The sequence below is a fragment of the Pelophylax lessonae genome, assembly GCF_965119305.1.
Source record: "Pelophylax lessonae genome assembly, chromosome: 5".
Classification (NCBI taxonomy): Eukaryota; Metazoa; Chordata; class Amphibia; order Anura; family Ranidae; genus Pelophylax; species Pelophylax lessonae.
In genome coordinates, this window is record NC_138772.1 from 254,729,077 (window position 1) to 254,747,326 (window position 18,250).

The following is an 18,250-nucleotide window of genomic DNA, read 5'->3' on the forward strand; positions in this document are numbered from 1 at the left end:
GCATTTCAAGAGAGACAAGAGCTCCATCACCTAAGGACATCCGCAAAAAACGGAGACTAGTTTAGAGTGGGCAGACATATAGGGAATGTTCTTTTTTTTCATTGTCCAATCACCTGAAGGTAAATGCATAGAACTCATGGTTGAAAATAAAATATCCTGTGTCTTGTGCTTTACAACTAAGGGATACATTTTTCAAAGTAGCAGATTTTCACTTACTCTGAATCAATAATCTTTTGCTTGAGAGTTATTAATGCTGCAACATATTCATTCAAATTCTGAAATAAAAAAAACAGTATGCTGATCAGTAATCAGTTCCAAATAGGAGAAGACAAATTATTGCAAAATTCTAGAACTAGTACACAGTTTTAGCCAAAACATATTACTGTGCCTACAAAAACCTATATAGCTTGGTACCTGATCCAGATTTTGCAAAATTGACAACTTGGCCCCTGTATTTGTCCGGCTCTGACAAAATAAAGCAAGGAGATATTGATCTCATATATATAGATGTTATTCAAAGAGTTGATTTTGGGAAAAAAATAAAAAATCATGGGGTGCATAAAATCACCAGTACTGACGAGAGCTGTAACACTGTATTCAAAAAGCCTCTATACTTAAAAGAGGGGTATGAGAAAGGCAAAATAAATAGTGCATATTACCCTCATGCTTTCATGCCTTTTCTTTCTTTTCTCAGTCCTTTAGTTTGTCCAGTACAGACACTTGTGAAGTGTCAGGAAATGGACAGTAACTGTCCTCCTTCTGTTTGAAATTTAAGAGTGGGAGGATACAACTCCAGCAATCCACCCACTCTTTCAGGCCCGCCTTCTCTTTGACATGTGGCCACTCATCGCAAACCGGCACACACCCTAGCAGCAAGCCAGAACGTGCACGCTTTCCACGTGTCTCCATTTCTATAGCAACCTGTAAACACATTAAACCAGAAAGTGGAGGCAGTTTGAGAAGTTGTACACTGTCTTCACCTCCAGCAGCTCTCCTGTCTGTGTTCTGGGCTGCCTGTTCAGCAGCAGTCTGTGGCCTCCCTCTACCACCTCCTCTGTTACTTCCTGGGCTTTGTTCCCCCCACAATCACTCATATTCAATGCCTGTATCGGCTTCAAGCACAGGAAGTTATCAGGAGGGGAGGGGGTCGGCACAGGAACCACACATTATAATGTTCAGCGATCCCTGGATTCTCTCTACACATCCCATGCAGACAGGAAGACATCAGCCACGTTTTTACATGTCTATCTATCCGTTTGTGAACATTAAGATGTGTTCAATACATTGCAGTGCTGCAGGGGAGAGGGAAACAGGGTCTCCATCTTCAGCCACTCTTGTTTTGTGCATTATATTTTTAACAGGAATGTAGAAAACGTATAAAGAGGACTTCAGAGATCTCACTTTTACAGTCACTGAACGGTCTACTCTTCTCCATAAAGTGGAAACACTCTGAGATCAGGAGACAAAGCAAGGAATTTCCATATCCATAGAATCCCCAAAGACACTGGGGAGTTACAGAAACTTCTTTGTTACAGACTAAGGACTAAAGCATCAGAATTAACTTTTAAGATAGATCAAAGTTAAAGCATACCTAAACCAAAAACAAAAGCCCCCATTAGACTTACCAGTAATGGTATTTCCATGAATCCTCCAGGACAGCTTACTTGGAGAGATGAATGGCTCCGCCCTCTACAGGAATCACAAATCCGAAAGACTTTAAAAAAAAAACTCCCTTCCATTGCACCTCTGTTGTATTGAAGATAGAGGAAAAAAACCTCCACTCATGTACACGAGTGAAGAAGCCGTGCCAAAACACAAAAAAACATCTAGGACGTTAAAATGACGCCTACCAAACTAAATAAAGGACATAATAAAGGGTGGGAATCTGGACGCTGTCCTGGAAGATTCATGGAAATACCATTACCAGTAATTCTAACGGGGGTTTTCCCCCTTCATCTTCCAGGACAGCTTACTTGGAGAGGAGAAGCAAGATTCAATACCTTAGGGAAGGACCACAGCCTGTAGAACTTTCTGTCACGGAAAGTGGGGGTCACTCGGGGTACTCTGTGTTTTAATGCGTTTTCAAATTATCCAGAAGGGGCTTGTCACTTATTGACTTTTGCCTTACTATGTAAAATGTATTCCTATGGGGGAGCCGGACTGTCTGAGGTGGCCATTGTTTATGAAAACAGGAATAGCTCTACTGTCTGAGGTGGCCATTGTCTGTGATAATGGGAGTATATCTTATCTGATGGTTTTCTGTACAAATTCAGTGTGTTTCTAATAAAGCAGTTCTTCTGGTTTGCTCCAAAAACTGGTGTTGCCTAGTTCTTTGAAGTAACTTTAGCTATATTTGCTGGCCTCGTGTTCCAAAGCTTGGGAAGCGGCTTCTTGGCAGAGATACCAAGTCGGGGTGTCTGTAGTCCATCACACTTTCCTTCCAAAGGAGTGGTCTTGGCTGGAGAGCATCTGAACTCCATAGTGATTGAAGAAGGCACGCGAAGATGACCAAACAGCTGCTTTGGATAGCCATAGAATCATGGGATTCTCCTGCCCATTCTGCCCATGAAACAGCTAAGGGCCTAGAGGAGTAAGCTCTGATCTTTGTAGGAGGGGCCTGATTGGAAAATCTGTAAGCCCAAAGAATCGGGTCTGTAATCCATCTAGTGATGGAACCTATAGTTTCATAGTAGGTAAGGTTAAATAAAGACAATAGTCCATGCAGTTCAACCTGTGTAGGTGTACTTGTGTTAAAGTCAATAAACATTTCCCAAATCCCTGTATGTTGTGTTCTTTAAGATGCACGTCAAAGAGTCTTTTAAAAGAAATCAATACTCCCCGCTGACAACACCAATTGTGGAAGAGAGTTCCACATCCTTGTCGCCCTGACAGTGAAAAACCCCCTACGCAGCTTAATGATAAACCGCTTCCCCTCCAATCTCATTGTGTGGCCCAGTGTCCTCTTATACTCCCTGAGCCTGAAAAGTTTTCTTCCTACGTTGGGTTTACCATTGGGGTATTGTATACAGCTAGCATACCTCCTCTCAAGCATTTCTTCTCCAGGAAGAATAGATTTAGTGCTTGTAGTGATTCCTCGTAATTGAGGTCCTCCAGTCTGCTTATTAAATTAGTTCTCTTTCTCTGGACACTATCCAGTTCCAGTACATCCTTCCTGTGGACTGATGACCAGAACTGGACGGAATACTCTAGATGTGGCCGAACCAGTTTTATAAAGTGGCAGGATTATCATTTTATCTCTGGAGTCAATTCCCTTTCTTATGCAAGCGAATAGTCTGCTAGCTTTGCTTGCTGCAGCTTTACATTGCCTGCTATTGTTCAGTCTGTCTTCTTCCAGGATCCCCATATCTTTCTCCATCCTTGATTCCCCCAGAGCTTCTACCCCGAGTGAGTAATTTGTATTTATATTTTTAGTCCCCCAAGTGTATCACTTTACATTTTTCAACATTAAAACTTATTTTCCATGTAGCTGCCGACCCCATTATTTTATTAAGGTCTTCGTGTAAAATTTCTATATCCTGATGTAAAGTTATTGCCCTGCTTATTTTTATGTCGTCCGCAAAAACTGAGAGCGAGTTATTTATATGGACCTATAGATCATTAAACAGAATTGGTCCCAAGACAGAGCCTTAAGGTACCCCACTTACCACTCCAGACTGAGTACACGTTATTTATCACCACCCTTTGGGCACGCCCCTATAAAGTTTTCTATTCCATCCAAAAAACTCTATGGTTCTTGCCTAAAGACCTCAGTTTGTAGATTTGGAGTTTATGAGATACTGTATTGAATGCTTTTGCAAAATCCACAGGAAGGAAGCTAAACCTTCCTTCCTAATTCACATCCACAGGAAGGAAGCTAAACCTTCCTTCCTAATTCCTAGGAGAGCTACAAATACAAGGTAACATCACCTCCTGTGACCTGTGAAAGGAAGTAGAAACCTTAGGCAGGTATAGAGGATCTGGCTTAATAATGACCCTGTCTTCCAAGACTTTCAAAAAAGGATCCTTGCAGAGATCCCTCTACCTGAAGTGACAGCTAAGAGCAAGGTGATCATAAGTTTAAACCATTTTAAAATAGATTCCCCTAGGGGCTCAAAGGGTTCCCTGGTAGGAGCGGTAACTAAGGGTAAGTCCCAAGAAGCCACCTGTTTGGTTAACCTCAGAGAAAACCTGGCTCTTGCCAAGAGTAATCGCTTGATCAAAGAGTTCTCAGCGATTCTCATAACTAATAAAACTGACAGGGCGGCAACCTGCACCTTCAGGGTACCGATCCACAAAACCCTGTCCACGTCCCTTTGGAGAAAATCTAGAATGAAACGAACAGGAAAGGAATCACTACCCCTCTTCCTCTGCCTGGGCCTTAAAGTCTTCCAAATCTTCCCATAAATCTTCCTAGTGACTTACTTATGGCTACCCAGTAAGCAAAAGTGTCAATTACCCTGTTCGAACAGCCGCTCGGCTGCAGGGTGCGCTGTTCAGCATCCAGGCTGTCAAACTGTAAATCTGAGGGTCTGGATGGTAAATCGGCCCTGCAGGAGTAGATCTCTTCGATCTAGAAGTGTCCAGTGAGGGGCTGCCGACAGCGCTTTCAAGGCTGAGAACCAACTCCTGATGGGCCACCAAGGAGCGATCAGATTCACATTCGCCTGTTCCTGAATGATCTTTCGGATTACCAGCGGTAAAAGAATAAAGGTTGCTCCCACCAAGACAGATGCAGATAATTTCCAGATAGAAGAGAACTAACTGATTTAGGGTACTCCTTTTGCAACTCCATAACCTGTGGAGAAATGCCTGAAGGGTGCTAGAGTGGGTGGAGCCACTCCTGTGATGTCATTCTGCATGAGCAGGCTGGTGCCGACCGCAGTTGTGCTTGTTACGATTTGTGTCTCGCTGGTTTTAAACTTCATACGTTTAAGTGCATTTGATGCTTTTGATAAATGCTCGTTTTTAAATGCACTACTATGCTGGTGAAAGCTTGCAAAGTGTAAGTACTAATTGCCCGCAGAGGGCTTAAAATGAATTTTTGACAGGGCGGCAACCTGCACCTTCAGGGTACCGATCCACAAAACCCTGTCCACGTCCCTTTGGAGAAAATCTAGAATGAAACGAACAGGAAAGGAATCACTACCCCTCTTCCTCTGCCTGGGCCTTAAAGTCTTCCAAATCTTCCCATAAATCTTCCTAGTGACTTACTTATGGCTACCCAGTAAGCAAAAGTGTCAATTACCCTGTTCGAACAGCCGCTCGGCTGCAGGGTGCGCTGTTCAGCATCCAGGCTGTCAAACTGTAAATCTGAGGGTCTGGATGGTAAATCGGCCCTGCAGGAGTAGATCTCTTCGATCTAGAAGTGTCCAGTGAGGGGCTGCCGACAGCGCTTTCAAGGCTGAGAACCAACTCCTGATGGGCCACCAAGGAGCGATCAGATTCACATTCGCCTGTTCCTGAATGATCTTTCGGATTACCAGCGGTAAAAGAATAAAGGTTGCTCCCACCAAGACAGATGCAGATAATTTCCAGATAGAAGAGAACTAACTGATTTAGGGTACTCCTTTTGCAACTCCATAACCTGTGGAGAAATGCCTGAAGGGTGCTAGAGTGGGTGGAGCCACTCCTGTGATGTCATTCTGCATGAGCAGGCTGGTGCCGACCGCAGTTGTGCTTGTTACGATTTGTGTCTCGCTGGTTTTAAACTTCATACGTTTAAGTGCATTTGATGCTTTTGATAAATGCTCGTTTTTAAATGCACTACTATGCTGGTGAAAGCTTGCAAAGTGTAAGTACTAATTGCCCGCAGAGGGCTTAAAATGAATTTTGGACACAATGCAGCCATCTGTATGGGACAGAAAAGAAGATCTAGAAAAACTAGGGACTTAGAATCACACACACACAACTGTAAAGGAAATACCAAGCTTGTTAAGGTTACAGTATTGGACAAATGGGGCAATGGAAGGAGGGGGGCCATCCCATATGATGATCACGTCATCTATATACCTTCTGTAAAAAATGATTTGGGCCGCAAAGGTTTTTTGTCTCCAGATGCATGACTACTCCCTCCAGCACATGGTGAGGTTGGCATAGCATGGTGTAAAATAAGGTACCCATGGCAGTGCCATGCATCTGGAGATAATAACCCCCAAGATATTAGAAATAGTTGTGCTCCAGACAAAAATGTGTACTATCCAAGATGAACTGGGCCTGCTTGTGATGCAAATTGGGTTCAATTGCAAAGAAGTTTCACAGTCCAGTGAGCCCAATCTCATGGGGGATGAACGTGTATAAGGACGTGACATCCGAAGACAGTCAGGTGTAAGAATCCTCCCATGTGTAGTGAGACAATGTGTCCAATAATTAGGATGAATCATGGACAAAGGATGGCAATTATTGGACTATCGGCTGAAGGAAGGAGTCAACATACTGAGAGAGGCCACTGGTAAGATTGTCCATGGCTGCAATTATCAACCTCCCCAGAGGACTAATAGGGTCCTTGTGCATCTTGGGTAGATGTTAGAACTAGGGGTGCTTGTAAAGGAATTTGCACTCTCCTCTATTTATAACCTTATCCTTAAATGCTTGATCTACCAGAATTTTGAGTTCAGACTGGAACGTCTCTAGTGGGTCATGCATACGTTTCCTATAGGTTGTGGAATCAGAAGTCTACTGGCTTCTTTTACATACAGTCATATTTTGGATCATTACACCACCAACCACCCTTATCAGCCTGTTTTATGATGAGATCATTATTTCGGGCTAGGCTAACAAGTGCTAGTTTGCAGTCAAATTTTGAAGTTCATAACTGGTAGCATGGGCGGAGAAACATACCTTGCGCAATGAACATCAGAGAAAAGGATTTTTTACGGTAAGACAAAAATCCAGTTTTCCCTTTCGTTCATTGACAGACACCGCTTCATATTTTCATTGACCGTTGGGGACGTCCCAAAAGCAGTGTCATCATGAGGGGTGGGATTTATAGCAAAAAACAGAACTCCCAAAAAGGGCTAAATATAGCCAACCAGGTAACCAAAGAGCCCAACCAGAAGCTCACCTACCAGGAAAAAACACACTCTCAAAAGGCTGTAGCCTCTGCAACAGCAGCCTGCAAAACTTTGCAGCCAAAAGCAGCATCCGCAGATGCCAGGACATCCACCTTATAAAACTTTGGGAATGTGTGCATATACGATCAGGTGGCCGCCTTGCAATCCTGGACCACTGACGCCTGATAACGGAAGGCCCAGGAGGCACTAAGAGCCCTCGTAGAATGGGCCTCAACAGGGAAAGGAGGAACCTAACCCTTAATGGAATAGGCCTGCACCACCGTCTGCCTGATCCATCTGGAAATGGTTGCAGCAGTTGCGGCCTGCCCCTTATGAGAACCATCCGTAAAGGACAAAAAAGGAATCTGATTTGCGAAATCAACTCAGTCGCCGCCAGATACACCCTGATGGCTCGAACTACATCCAGGGAATGTAAGGCTGGCCATACATGTTCAATTTTCTTGTACAATTTTCTGTTAGATTTACCACAAACCACATAATATGAGGTCAAAGCTACACAACACTTTCACTTGTATCCAGCTACGTAGGCCCTTGTACTACATTGTTGAAGGTCAATTTCATGAAAATTGTACAGAAAATTGTAAGAAAATTGTATTATGTATGGCAAGCCTAAGGCAATCTCCTTTGAATGTTTCAGGTTAGGACACAGTGAAGGCAACACAATGTCCTCATTCAAGTGGAAACAAGGGACAACCTTAGGAAGGAACAAGTGACAGGGAAGGAAAACCACTTTGTCCCTGTGAACCACCAAGTAAGGTGATCGACAGGACAACGCAGCCAGTTCTGAAACCCTGCGTGCAGAAGTAATAGCCACCAAGAAGGCCACCTTCTGTAATAGTTAGTAGAGGGATCTCACGAATATTTTCAAATGGCGGTTTTGAAGAACTGACAGCACCAGATTAAGATCCCACAGAGGTACAGGGGACCTTACCGGAGGAGCCAAATGGCGAACGGCATTGGAAAAGAATTGCCAAGGCTGAAATCTGGCCAATTGCTGATCTACACCACTTTGTAGAAACTCCAGCAGACGCAATACTGAAAATAAACGGTGGGAAAACCCTCCGAGACTCACATAAAGTTATGTAAACCTTCCAAACTGGATGATAAATCTTCCAAGAAGTATATTTTCTAGCTCTTAACAGAGTAGGAATCACCAAATTTGACAACCTATCCTTCAAAACCTGGCTTTCAATAGTCAGGCCGTTAAAGCTAGCTACTGTAAAGCACGATGGAAGATCAGTCCTAGAGGCAAAAGATCTTCTCTGAGAGGTGGCCACCAAGGAGCAACGGTGATCAGTCTTACCAGGCCCCTGTACCAGGACCGTCGAGGCCAGTCCAGAGCCACCAGAATTACTGGAATCCCTTCTAACTCAATTCTGCGCAGAAGTCTCAGCAGAAGCTGTAACGGAGGATAGGCATATATTAGACGGTACTGGCCCCAAGGGGCCACCAGAGCGTCTGTGGCGTCTGTCTGCCCATTAAGGCGAGAGGCAAGTAGGTCTACATTGGGAGTCTCCCACCAGACACACAATAGTTTAATACACCTCCTGGTGAAGGGACCATTCACTCCCGGATTCAGGGCCTTGCTGACTGAAGTAGTCTGCCTGCCAATTTTCCACCCCTGGAATGTGCACAGCAGGGAGGGCTGGAACATATTGCTCTGTGCACCTTAGAATGACGGCCACTTCTTTGGCTGCATGGGTACTCTTTGTGCCCCCTTGATGATTGACATATGCCACAGCTGTTGTGGTGTCCAATTGAACCCTTACCAGACACCCCTGTAGACGATTTTCCCACTGTGACAGGCAAAGCCTGATTGCCTGAATTTCCAGGCTGTTGATCAGCAGACTGGACTCCTCCCAAGTCCAAAACACCTAGGCAGGATTCCGTGCCCAAGGTACCCTACCCATCTGGACAAACTGGCATCCATGGAGATAACTGTCCAATACAGGGGAAGAAAAGAATTCCTCTGCTGAAACGCCAGGAAGCAGAGCCACCACAGCAAGGTTTTCCTCGTACTCCGGTTCAACAAGATAAGATTGTCCAGGGACTGAAGATTCTTGTCCCATTTGGGCAGAATCTCCCTTTGCAAAGGTCTGGTGTGAAACTGAGCAAACAGGAAATGCTTTGAAGGTGGAGATCATCAAACCAGCACTTGCATGCAAGTCCTGAGAGATGACCGGTGGTTAGGAGCCGAATCGCATTCTGCAATTTTTGCAGTTTTGCCTCCGGAAGAAACAACCGAGCCGAGGCTGAATCCAAAGTCAGACCCAGGTAATTCAATCTGTTGGATAGAGTCAGAGATGATTTCTGAAAATTCAGCGTCCAGCCGAACGATTGTAAAGTTTGCACAGTGATGTCCAAATTGTCTTGTAGGACAGGTCGAGACGCTGCTCGCTGAAGGAGATCATCCAGGTAACCCAGTATTGCAATTCCCCTTTGTCTGAGCAAGGCAAGCACCAAGGCCAACACTTTTGTGAACACCCGAGGAGCTGAAGCGAGACCAAAGGGTAATGCCACAAACTGATAGTGCTCCTCACCCATGGCAAAGAAAATGCTGATGCCCGACATAGATTGGGATATGAAGGGAAGCGTGCTTGATATCGATAGAGGCTAGAAAATCCCCTTGATTAAGAGAAGCCAATACGGTGCAAATGGACTCTTCTGATAACCCCGCACAAAGCGGCTTAGAACCTCGAGGTCCAAGATTGGACGGACCTTGCCCTCCTTCCTGGGAACAGTAAATAGGTTTGAGTAAAACCCCTAAAAACGTTCCGACTACGGAACTGGTACAATGACCCCATGTGAGAGCAAATCCTGTACCGCCCCGAGAAGGCCCTGCAGCCAATCCGAGGATAGGTGCAGGCTGGAAGGAAAGAACCTTGCAGGGGGGCAAGGACGGAAACTGGATCTTGTAACCAGACTGGATCGACTCGTGGACCCATTTGTCCAGAATGAAAGAGGTCCAAGGGTCCGGAAAGAAGCGAAGACGTCCACTCCATCCCATGTACGTATGAGGGCGCCCCTTCAGGCTGATAAGGACTTGTCTACGGGGTCAGCGAAACCTGCTTTTGACTTACCAACCCAGTGTCTCTTGGAACCTCCGAGAAGGCACGAGAGGGTTTTGAAACTTTATCCTGCACCCCCGCGGGGCGAAAAAGCCACTTGTGGGCAGAAGACAGGACCACATTTGCAGCAATATGTGGTATTCTAGTGTCACCACAAGATGGTAATTGTGGACACTCCTAGTGAGAATTGTGCCACGTCCTATTATATCTGAAAGAAGAGGAATTTGCTATTGCTATGAGCATGGACTTTTTCGGCACCACAACGTGACAATAATGTCATAAAAAAGTATTTATTTAATTTAGAAACCTAGTTAAAATTTTTAAACACATTAACAAATAAGTGTGAATACAGATACACTATTTTAAAATTTAGATCATATGTATATCATCATAGTATTAGACTAGAGGTAACCCTTAATCACCACTAACATGTACGGATACCATATTGACCTGTTAGTCATACAAGGTCACAATGTATACGGTGATAATGAATATCCGATGGTGAGGGAACCGCTGAATACGTTTTTTTTCTCTACATGTTTCGCGTTTTTACACAACGCTTCTTCAGGAGAATACTATTGAAATACAATATCAGAACAAGATCTAAAAGGAAACAAGGGGACAGTGTATGAGTTACATACAGTATACATCCTTGATTTTTAACATCAATTATATTCAAGAATAAATATGTCTGTATCATTATATAATGAAAGGCATAGTCAAGAATATATAGAAAGGTTTCTTACCAATACATGGAGTATGGATCTAGTTAACAATTGGTCCCCGAGGGAACTACTTTGCAAGATTTTTTGAGCTGCAGTGGGCGGTAGCTGGAGAGAGAAAAAATTCCTCCTTAAGTATCCTCCCGCCTCTATCTGTATATATAGCTTGAGCATCCAGCTACCGTCCACTGCAGCTCAAAAAATCTTGCAAAGTAGTTCCCTCGGGAACCAATTGTTACCTAGATCCATACTCCATGTATTGGTAAGAAACCTTTCTATATATTCTTGACTATGCCTTTCATTATATAATGATAGACATATTTATTCTTGAATATAATTGATGTTAAAAATCAAGGATGTATACTGTATGCAACTCATACACTGTCCCCTTGTTTCCTTTTAGATCTTGTTCTGATATTGTATTTCAATAGTATTCTCCTGAAGAAGCGTTGTGTAAAAACGCGAAACATGTAGAGAAAAAAAAAACAGTATTCAGCGGTTCCCTCACCATCGGATATTCATTATCACCGTATACATTGTGACCTTGTATGACTAACAGGTCAATATGGTATCCGTACATGTTAGTGGTGATTAAGGGTTACCTCTAGTCTAATACTATGATGATATACATATGGATCTAAATTTTAAAATAGTGTATCTGTATTCACACTTATTTGTTAATGTGTTTAAAACTTTTAACTATGTTTCTAAATTAAATAAATATTTTTTTATGACATTATGGTCACGTTGTGGTGCCGAAAAAGTCCATGCTCATAGCAATAGCAAATTCCTCTTCTTTCACATTTGCAGCAAGTCCCTATGCTTTTAGTGACCTGCAGAAGCAGGGTGCTCTAACCTCTCATGAGATCTTTTATGATCCCTTCCATTCAAAGCTCCGAACAGACGATCCCCCACGAAGGGAAGATCCGTCAGCAACTTTTTGGAGGTCTGGTCCGCAGACCAGCATTTCAGCCAAATCATGTGGCGAAGGGTCACTGCAGTCATAGACGCCCTACAAGCTAACAGGGCCGCGTCCAGGGAGGCATAACAAGATATACTGCAATCCCTGTATCAGCTGGTCCACCAATTCCACCAGCTCAGGGGGATGTTGACCCCCTTCCAAATCCTGGCACAGAAGTTTTGCCCATTCCGTTAAGGTCTGAGAGACCAGGGTATTGTTGAACACCGGCCTCAAAGTTGAACCTGCCACAGTGAAAAGATAGCGGACGTGGACCAAAGACTCCGCCTTCCTGTCTACAGGATCTTTTTTTTTTTTTTAAATTTTTTTACCGTCTACAGGATCTTTAAAAGATGGAGTGTCGTTCACTGGTAGCCGGACCTTAATTAGCATGGAAACCTGAGAATCCAACACCGGTGGGACGGTCAGTTTCTTTAAGAGGGACTCCTCAAAGGGATACCTCCTAGCGAAACGCTTAGGTATCCCAATCATGCGTTTCGAGGGACCCCACTGACTGAAATAGGCGGGAAAATGAAACACCTTAGATGCCTTGGAAGGTCTGAGGGTACCAAATTGCACCGGCGTGGCCGATGCAGCATTAGCTGTGTCCTCCATTTTTAAAGTTTACAATCAGTGCCTCCACAAGCGCTTTTTTCGCAGACCCTGTGGGGTGACTCGCGTCCGTGGCGGCCAAATCAGCCTCAGAATCTGATGACGCAGGGAAAGCAGGTTAAGCCAGAGGGCGCTTTTTACCATGTCTCTTCTGAAGGGCCATATCCACTTTTGACACCAGTGACTGCAGGACCGCCGTCATGGCCGCAAGGGCGGACTGAGACTCAGAGGGTCCCGCAGCCTCTGAGAGTGGGTCAAGTGGTGACACTTGCTTTGGGGGCTCCATAGTAACCTGAGGACCACCAGTAGTGTTTGCACAAAAAAGCTGGGAAAGCGCTGTAAAAATCAACCACCGCTGTACCGATGGCACTACAGGTCCCAGCGCACAGGCAGCGTTGCTATAGCAGGAGGAGAAAGTATATACAGCCCCAGGGACTCAACACCACCGCTTTAGTAGGGAGAGAGAAAGCGCCAAACTGCTTGCTCCATGCCTATCAGAGAGGAAGAGGAAACGGCTGTACCGCTGCTAGAGGCCCACCGCCGAGCACTGCTCCTATAGGCTACAAGAAAATGGGCGCCCATACACTTCAATGGGAAAACTACAAAAACATGGCTGCCGGACTACACAAACATGGTCGCCAAGCTCTTATGCAGTCCCACATCAGAGAATGATGGCACCACCCTGTGGGCACGTGGCTCACTAGACCCTAGGAACCCATAAAAAGGTACCTCATCCAGCAAAGGGGGCCTAGCTAGGGGCCCCCCTCCAGGGCAATATGGCACATAGTAACAGCAAATGGCACCGCCGCAGCACGCTTCCACCCCCCCCCCAGCCACCGCTCCCACACACCCCACAACCATCAGAACAGCCACCTCAGCCAGGGGGGCTAGGGAGACTGGTGGGGGGGGTAGCTAGCACAGGTAAACCCACTAATGAGGAGGGGTGCCATTAGAGTAGGAAGGGCATAGGAGAGACCGACCAACCCAGGGAGGGCCCCACGTCCGCCCCAAAATTTCCCAGAGGGGGGGGGACACTGCTCACCACACCTTTGGAACCGAGCGGACACCAATCCGGGCATATCACCTCCCCATCTGGGAATGATGAGTGTCTGAATTCCTAAAAGACTCCGTAGCTGCCAGGTACACCCTAGCTGCCCAGACTACATCCAAGACATGCAAGGCAATTTCCTTCAGATGTTTAGGCCTGGGACACAGGGAAGACAACACAATATCTGCATTCAAATGGACAGTCGGAGACCACCATAAGAAGGGATGGCAGACAGAGGCAAAGCACCACCTTATCTTTGTTAATCACCTTAAGGTGAATGACAGGATAAGGCTGTCAGTTCCGACAACCTGCATCCAGAGGCGATAGCCACCAAAGAAGGCCACCTTCTGGGGTAGCTTAAGCAGGTAACCTCCCGAATATTTTCAAAGAGAAGCTTCAGTAGAGCTGAAAGCACAACAATAAAATTCCAGGGTGGCAACGAAGCCCGCACTGAAGGAAACAAATGTTGGATACCCTGAAGAGAAGGTATGCACTGGGGAGTGTGTGGCCAAGGGTCGTAGGAAATGGACCGTTAAAACCCGATACCTGCCTCTTTATTATACTCAAGGCCAATTTTTGTTCAACCCCCCCCCCCCCCCCCCCCGTTGAAGGAAGGTTAAGATCTGATCCACCGAGAAGGAACAAGGATGAACCCCAAAAGACTCAAACCACGCAATATTCGTCTTCCACATATGATGGTAGATCTTCCTAGAAGTGGATTTCCTAGCTTTTAACAATGCCGGAATCACTGACTCAAACAAACCTCTATCCTTTAGCACCTGGCGTTCAACAGCCAAGCTGTCAAAGCTAGCGACTGTAAAGCAGGATGGAAGATCGGTCCTTGGGACAGCAGATCCTCCCTGAGAGGATGTCCCCAGGGAGCATCGGCGACCAGCCATACCAGATCGACATACCAAGAGCAGCGAGGCCAGTGCACGTCTGTGCTGAGAACTCCTCCCCACCGGACAGGCTGCCATCCGTGGAGACAACCGTCCAGTACAGGGGGAGAAGGATTTTCCCTGTCGAAGTGCCGGAGATCGGGGATCCTTGACCCATTTCACCAGAATCTCTTTAGCAGAGATCTTGTGTGAAACTGAGCAAACAGAACTCCTCGAGAGAGGACACCATAAGGCCCAGCATGCTCATGCAAGCCGGAGGGATGACCATCTGCTGAACAACAGAAGCTGAATTGCCTCCTGCAACATCTGGAATTTTCCAGAGGAAGAAAACACTCTGGCTGAGGCCGAGTCCAGAGTCAGACCCAGATAGTCCAGTTTTTGTGGACAGAACCAAAGCAGACTCCTGAATGTTCAGGATCCAACCGAACTCCCTCAGAGTTCGCAGAGCAATCTCCAGCAGCCCATCAAAGCAGTCAGAGACTCTGCTCGCAAAAGATGATCGTCTAGGTACCCCAGTACCAGGATCCCTTGCTGACTCAAACAATGCCAGCACCAGGGCCAACCCTCCTGCTGTGAAGGAGGGGAGACCAAAGGTCAGCGCAACTGATAATGCTCCTCGTCCACAACAAAATAGAGGAAGCGCTGGTGACCAGCACATATTAGAATGTGTAGGTAGGCGTCTGATATTGATAGCAGGGAGAAGAAATTGCCCTGAAGTAGACACACCACTACCATGTGAATGGACTCCATGCAGAACTTCTGTACTCGCACAAAGCAGCTTAGCGCCTTGAGGTCCAGAATTGGACGTACCTTGCCTTCCTTCCTAGGTACTGTAAAGAGGTTTGAGTAAAAACCCCTGAAAAGGTTCAGAAGTCAGAACCGGAACAAATCACCCCTTGAAGTAACAAGTCTTGCACTGCCCCAAAGAGACCCCGGAAGCGATCTTGGGACAAGTGCAGGTTGGAAAGGAAAAAAACCTTTCCGGAGGACAAGACCGTACTTGATCTAGTAGCCTGAGTGAATAACTTCGTGGACCCACTTGACCTACATCAGGGGGGAGGTCCATGAATCTGGAAACCAGCGAAGACGTCCCCCCACCCCAGATATGGAAGAGGTCACCCTTCGTGCAGAGGCAGCATTGTTTGCAGGTCTGGAAGAGCCCGCTCATGGCTTGCCAGACCAGGTCCTCTTGGAACCTCTGGTGAAGGCCGCTTAGGAGCCGAGGAGAATGGCCTATGTCTACAACAGGGCTCCTTGCCCTTGGTAGCCTGCGAAGAAGAGTACTCTTCCCCCCTGTGAGACACTCACAGTGCCTTGCGAAAGTATTCGGCCCCCTTAAACTTTGCGACCTTTTGCCACATTTCAGGCTTCAAACGTAAAGATATAAAACTGTAATTTTTTGTGAAGAATCAACAACAAGTGGGACACAATCATGAAGTGGAACGAAATGTATTGGATATTTCAAACTTTGTTAAATAAAAAACTGAAAAATTGGGCGTGCAAAAATTATTCAGCCCCTTTACTTTCAGTGCAGCAAACTCTCTCCAGAAGTTCAGTGAGGATCTCTGAATGATCCAATGTTGACCTAAATGACTAATGATGATAAATAGAATCCACCTGTGTGTAATCAAGTCTCTGTATAAATGCACCTGCACTGTGATAGTCTCAGAGGTCTGTTTAAAGCGCAGAGAGCATCATGAAGAACAAGGAACACACCAGGCAGGTCCGAGATACTGTTGTGGAGAAGTTTAAAGCCGGATTTGGATACAAAAAGATTTCCCAAGCTTTAAACATCCCAAGGAGCACTGTGCAAGCGATAATATTAGGTATTAGGGCTGCAACTAACGACTATTTTAATAATCGATTAGTTGCCGATTATTTTTTCGATTAAATCGGATAAAATCATAAAAAAACTCAATATGCCTTTTTTTTCATTTATTTAAAATAATAATGAACAAACAGAGTGTAAGTGCCGGTTCACACTTGTGCGATGCTGGAAGGCTGAAAATTCGCAGCCTGTTCCCGCATCGCATCCGCACAAGAGGCAGTTCACACTGCCATATGCGATACGCAGGGGTGTCAATTAAATGTTAACGACACCCCCAGTTTGATCGCATATCGCAGTGCAATCTGACAGTTCGCACAGGATCGGATCGCACAAGTGTGAACCACTGTGCCATCTGATCCTGATGCGGCTGAAAAAAAGGGTCCTGTGCGTCTTTTGTGTGGGTGCAGTGCGAATTTCAGCCATACAAAGTGTATGGCTGAATTCGCATCCGCACATCAGATCGCATGTAATTTAGGAGCAGTGTGCGATCAGTGTGCGATCAGCGCACCCGCAGTAGTGTGGTTGTGCGGTTTGCGAGATCGCATGTAATTCGGAGCGCACTGCTCCTAAATTACATGCGATCTCATGTGCGGATGCGAGTTCAGCCATACACTTTGTATGGCTGAATTCGCAGCGCATTCGCAGCAAACTCGCACATGAGGCTTTTTTTGAGCCGCCTCAGAATCGGATCGCACAGTGGTTCACACTTTTGCGATCCGATTCTGTGCGAACTTGCAGATCGCACTGCGATATGCAATCAAACTGGGGGTGTCGTTAACATTTAATTGACACCCTCTGCGTATCGCATATGGCAGTGTGAACTGCCAGATGTGCGGATGCGATGCGGGAACACGCTGCATATTCGCAGCGCTCCCGCATCGCACAAATGTGAACTGAGCCTTATACCAAAACTTTTTTTTTTTTAATTAAGCTGCTATATACTGTAAATAATGGAATACATGCTTATCTAAATAAAAGAGTTAATATTCCTTATAAGGTGCAATATTATAATAGAAAAATAAGTGAATAAAAACGTCCATGTCAGCCATAGATATGAAATAGGGAGCATAGAAAGACCCCCTATATGTGCTATATTGACGTTTTTAATCACTAATTTTGTTTATTATAATATTGCACTTTATAAGGAATATTAACTCTTTTATCTGAAGAAGCTTTTATTATATTTTTTGGCGGCTGCTTTGCATGGACAGGACACTGTAGCACTAAGCTCGGCACTCACGTTCTGCTGCTTCTGTCCTCTCTTTTCTCCCTCACCTCAATCTGACTGACTCCCTCACTGACGTCAGCAAGAAGGCGGAGAGGAAAGGCAGAGAGGAAAGGAGGAGGGAGGGGGAGGACACGTAAGTGCCGAGCTGTGAGAGAGACAGTGAGTGCAGCCGGCGGCTTCACAGAGGAGACGGAGCTTGCTGACAGGCGGGGAAAGTCCAGAACGCAGCACAACTAATCGACGGAGCAACTAATCGAAACTAAGCAACTGTAATTATAGATTATTATTGATTAGTTGTTTCAGCCCTAGATAATATTGAAATGGAAGGAGTATCAGACCACTGCAAATCTAAGAAGACCTGGCCGTCCCTCTAAACTTTCAGCTCATACAAGGAGAAGACTGATCACAGATGCAGCCAAGAGGCCCTTGATCACTCTGGATGAACTGCAGAGATCTACAGCTGAGGTGGGAGACTCTGTCAATAGGACAACAATCGTATACTGCACAAATCTGGCCTTTATGGAAGAGTGACAAGTAGAAAGCCATTTCTTAAAGATATCCATAAAAAGTGTTGTTTAAAGTTTGCCACAAGCCACCTGGGAGACACACCAAACATGTGGAAGAAGGTGCTCTGGTCAGATGAACCCAAAATCAAACTTTTTGGCAACAATGCAAAATGTTAGGTTTGGCGTAAAAGCAACACAGCTCATCACCCTGAGCACACCATCCCCACTGTCAAACATGGTGGTGGCAGCATCATGGTTTGGGCCTGCTTTTCTTCAGCAGGGACAGGGAAGATGGTTAAAATTGATGGGAA

General features: G+C 45.4%; 1 protein-coding gene across 1 annotated transcript in view; it reads right to left on the reverse strand.

Annotated features, from left to right (window-relative positions):
• The window catches only part of ICE1 (interactor of little elongation complex ELL subunit 1), a 478,826-nt gene that overhangs the window by 420,316 nt on the left and 40,260 nt on the right, over positions 1-18,250 (reverse strand). Inside the window, exon 3 of the mRNA XM_082258761.1 lies at positions 217-275. Within this exon, the coding sequence (XP_082114887.1) occupies positions 217-275 (59 nt within the window). The remainder of the gene's footprint in view (positions 1-216; positions 276-18,250) is intronic.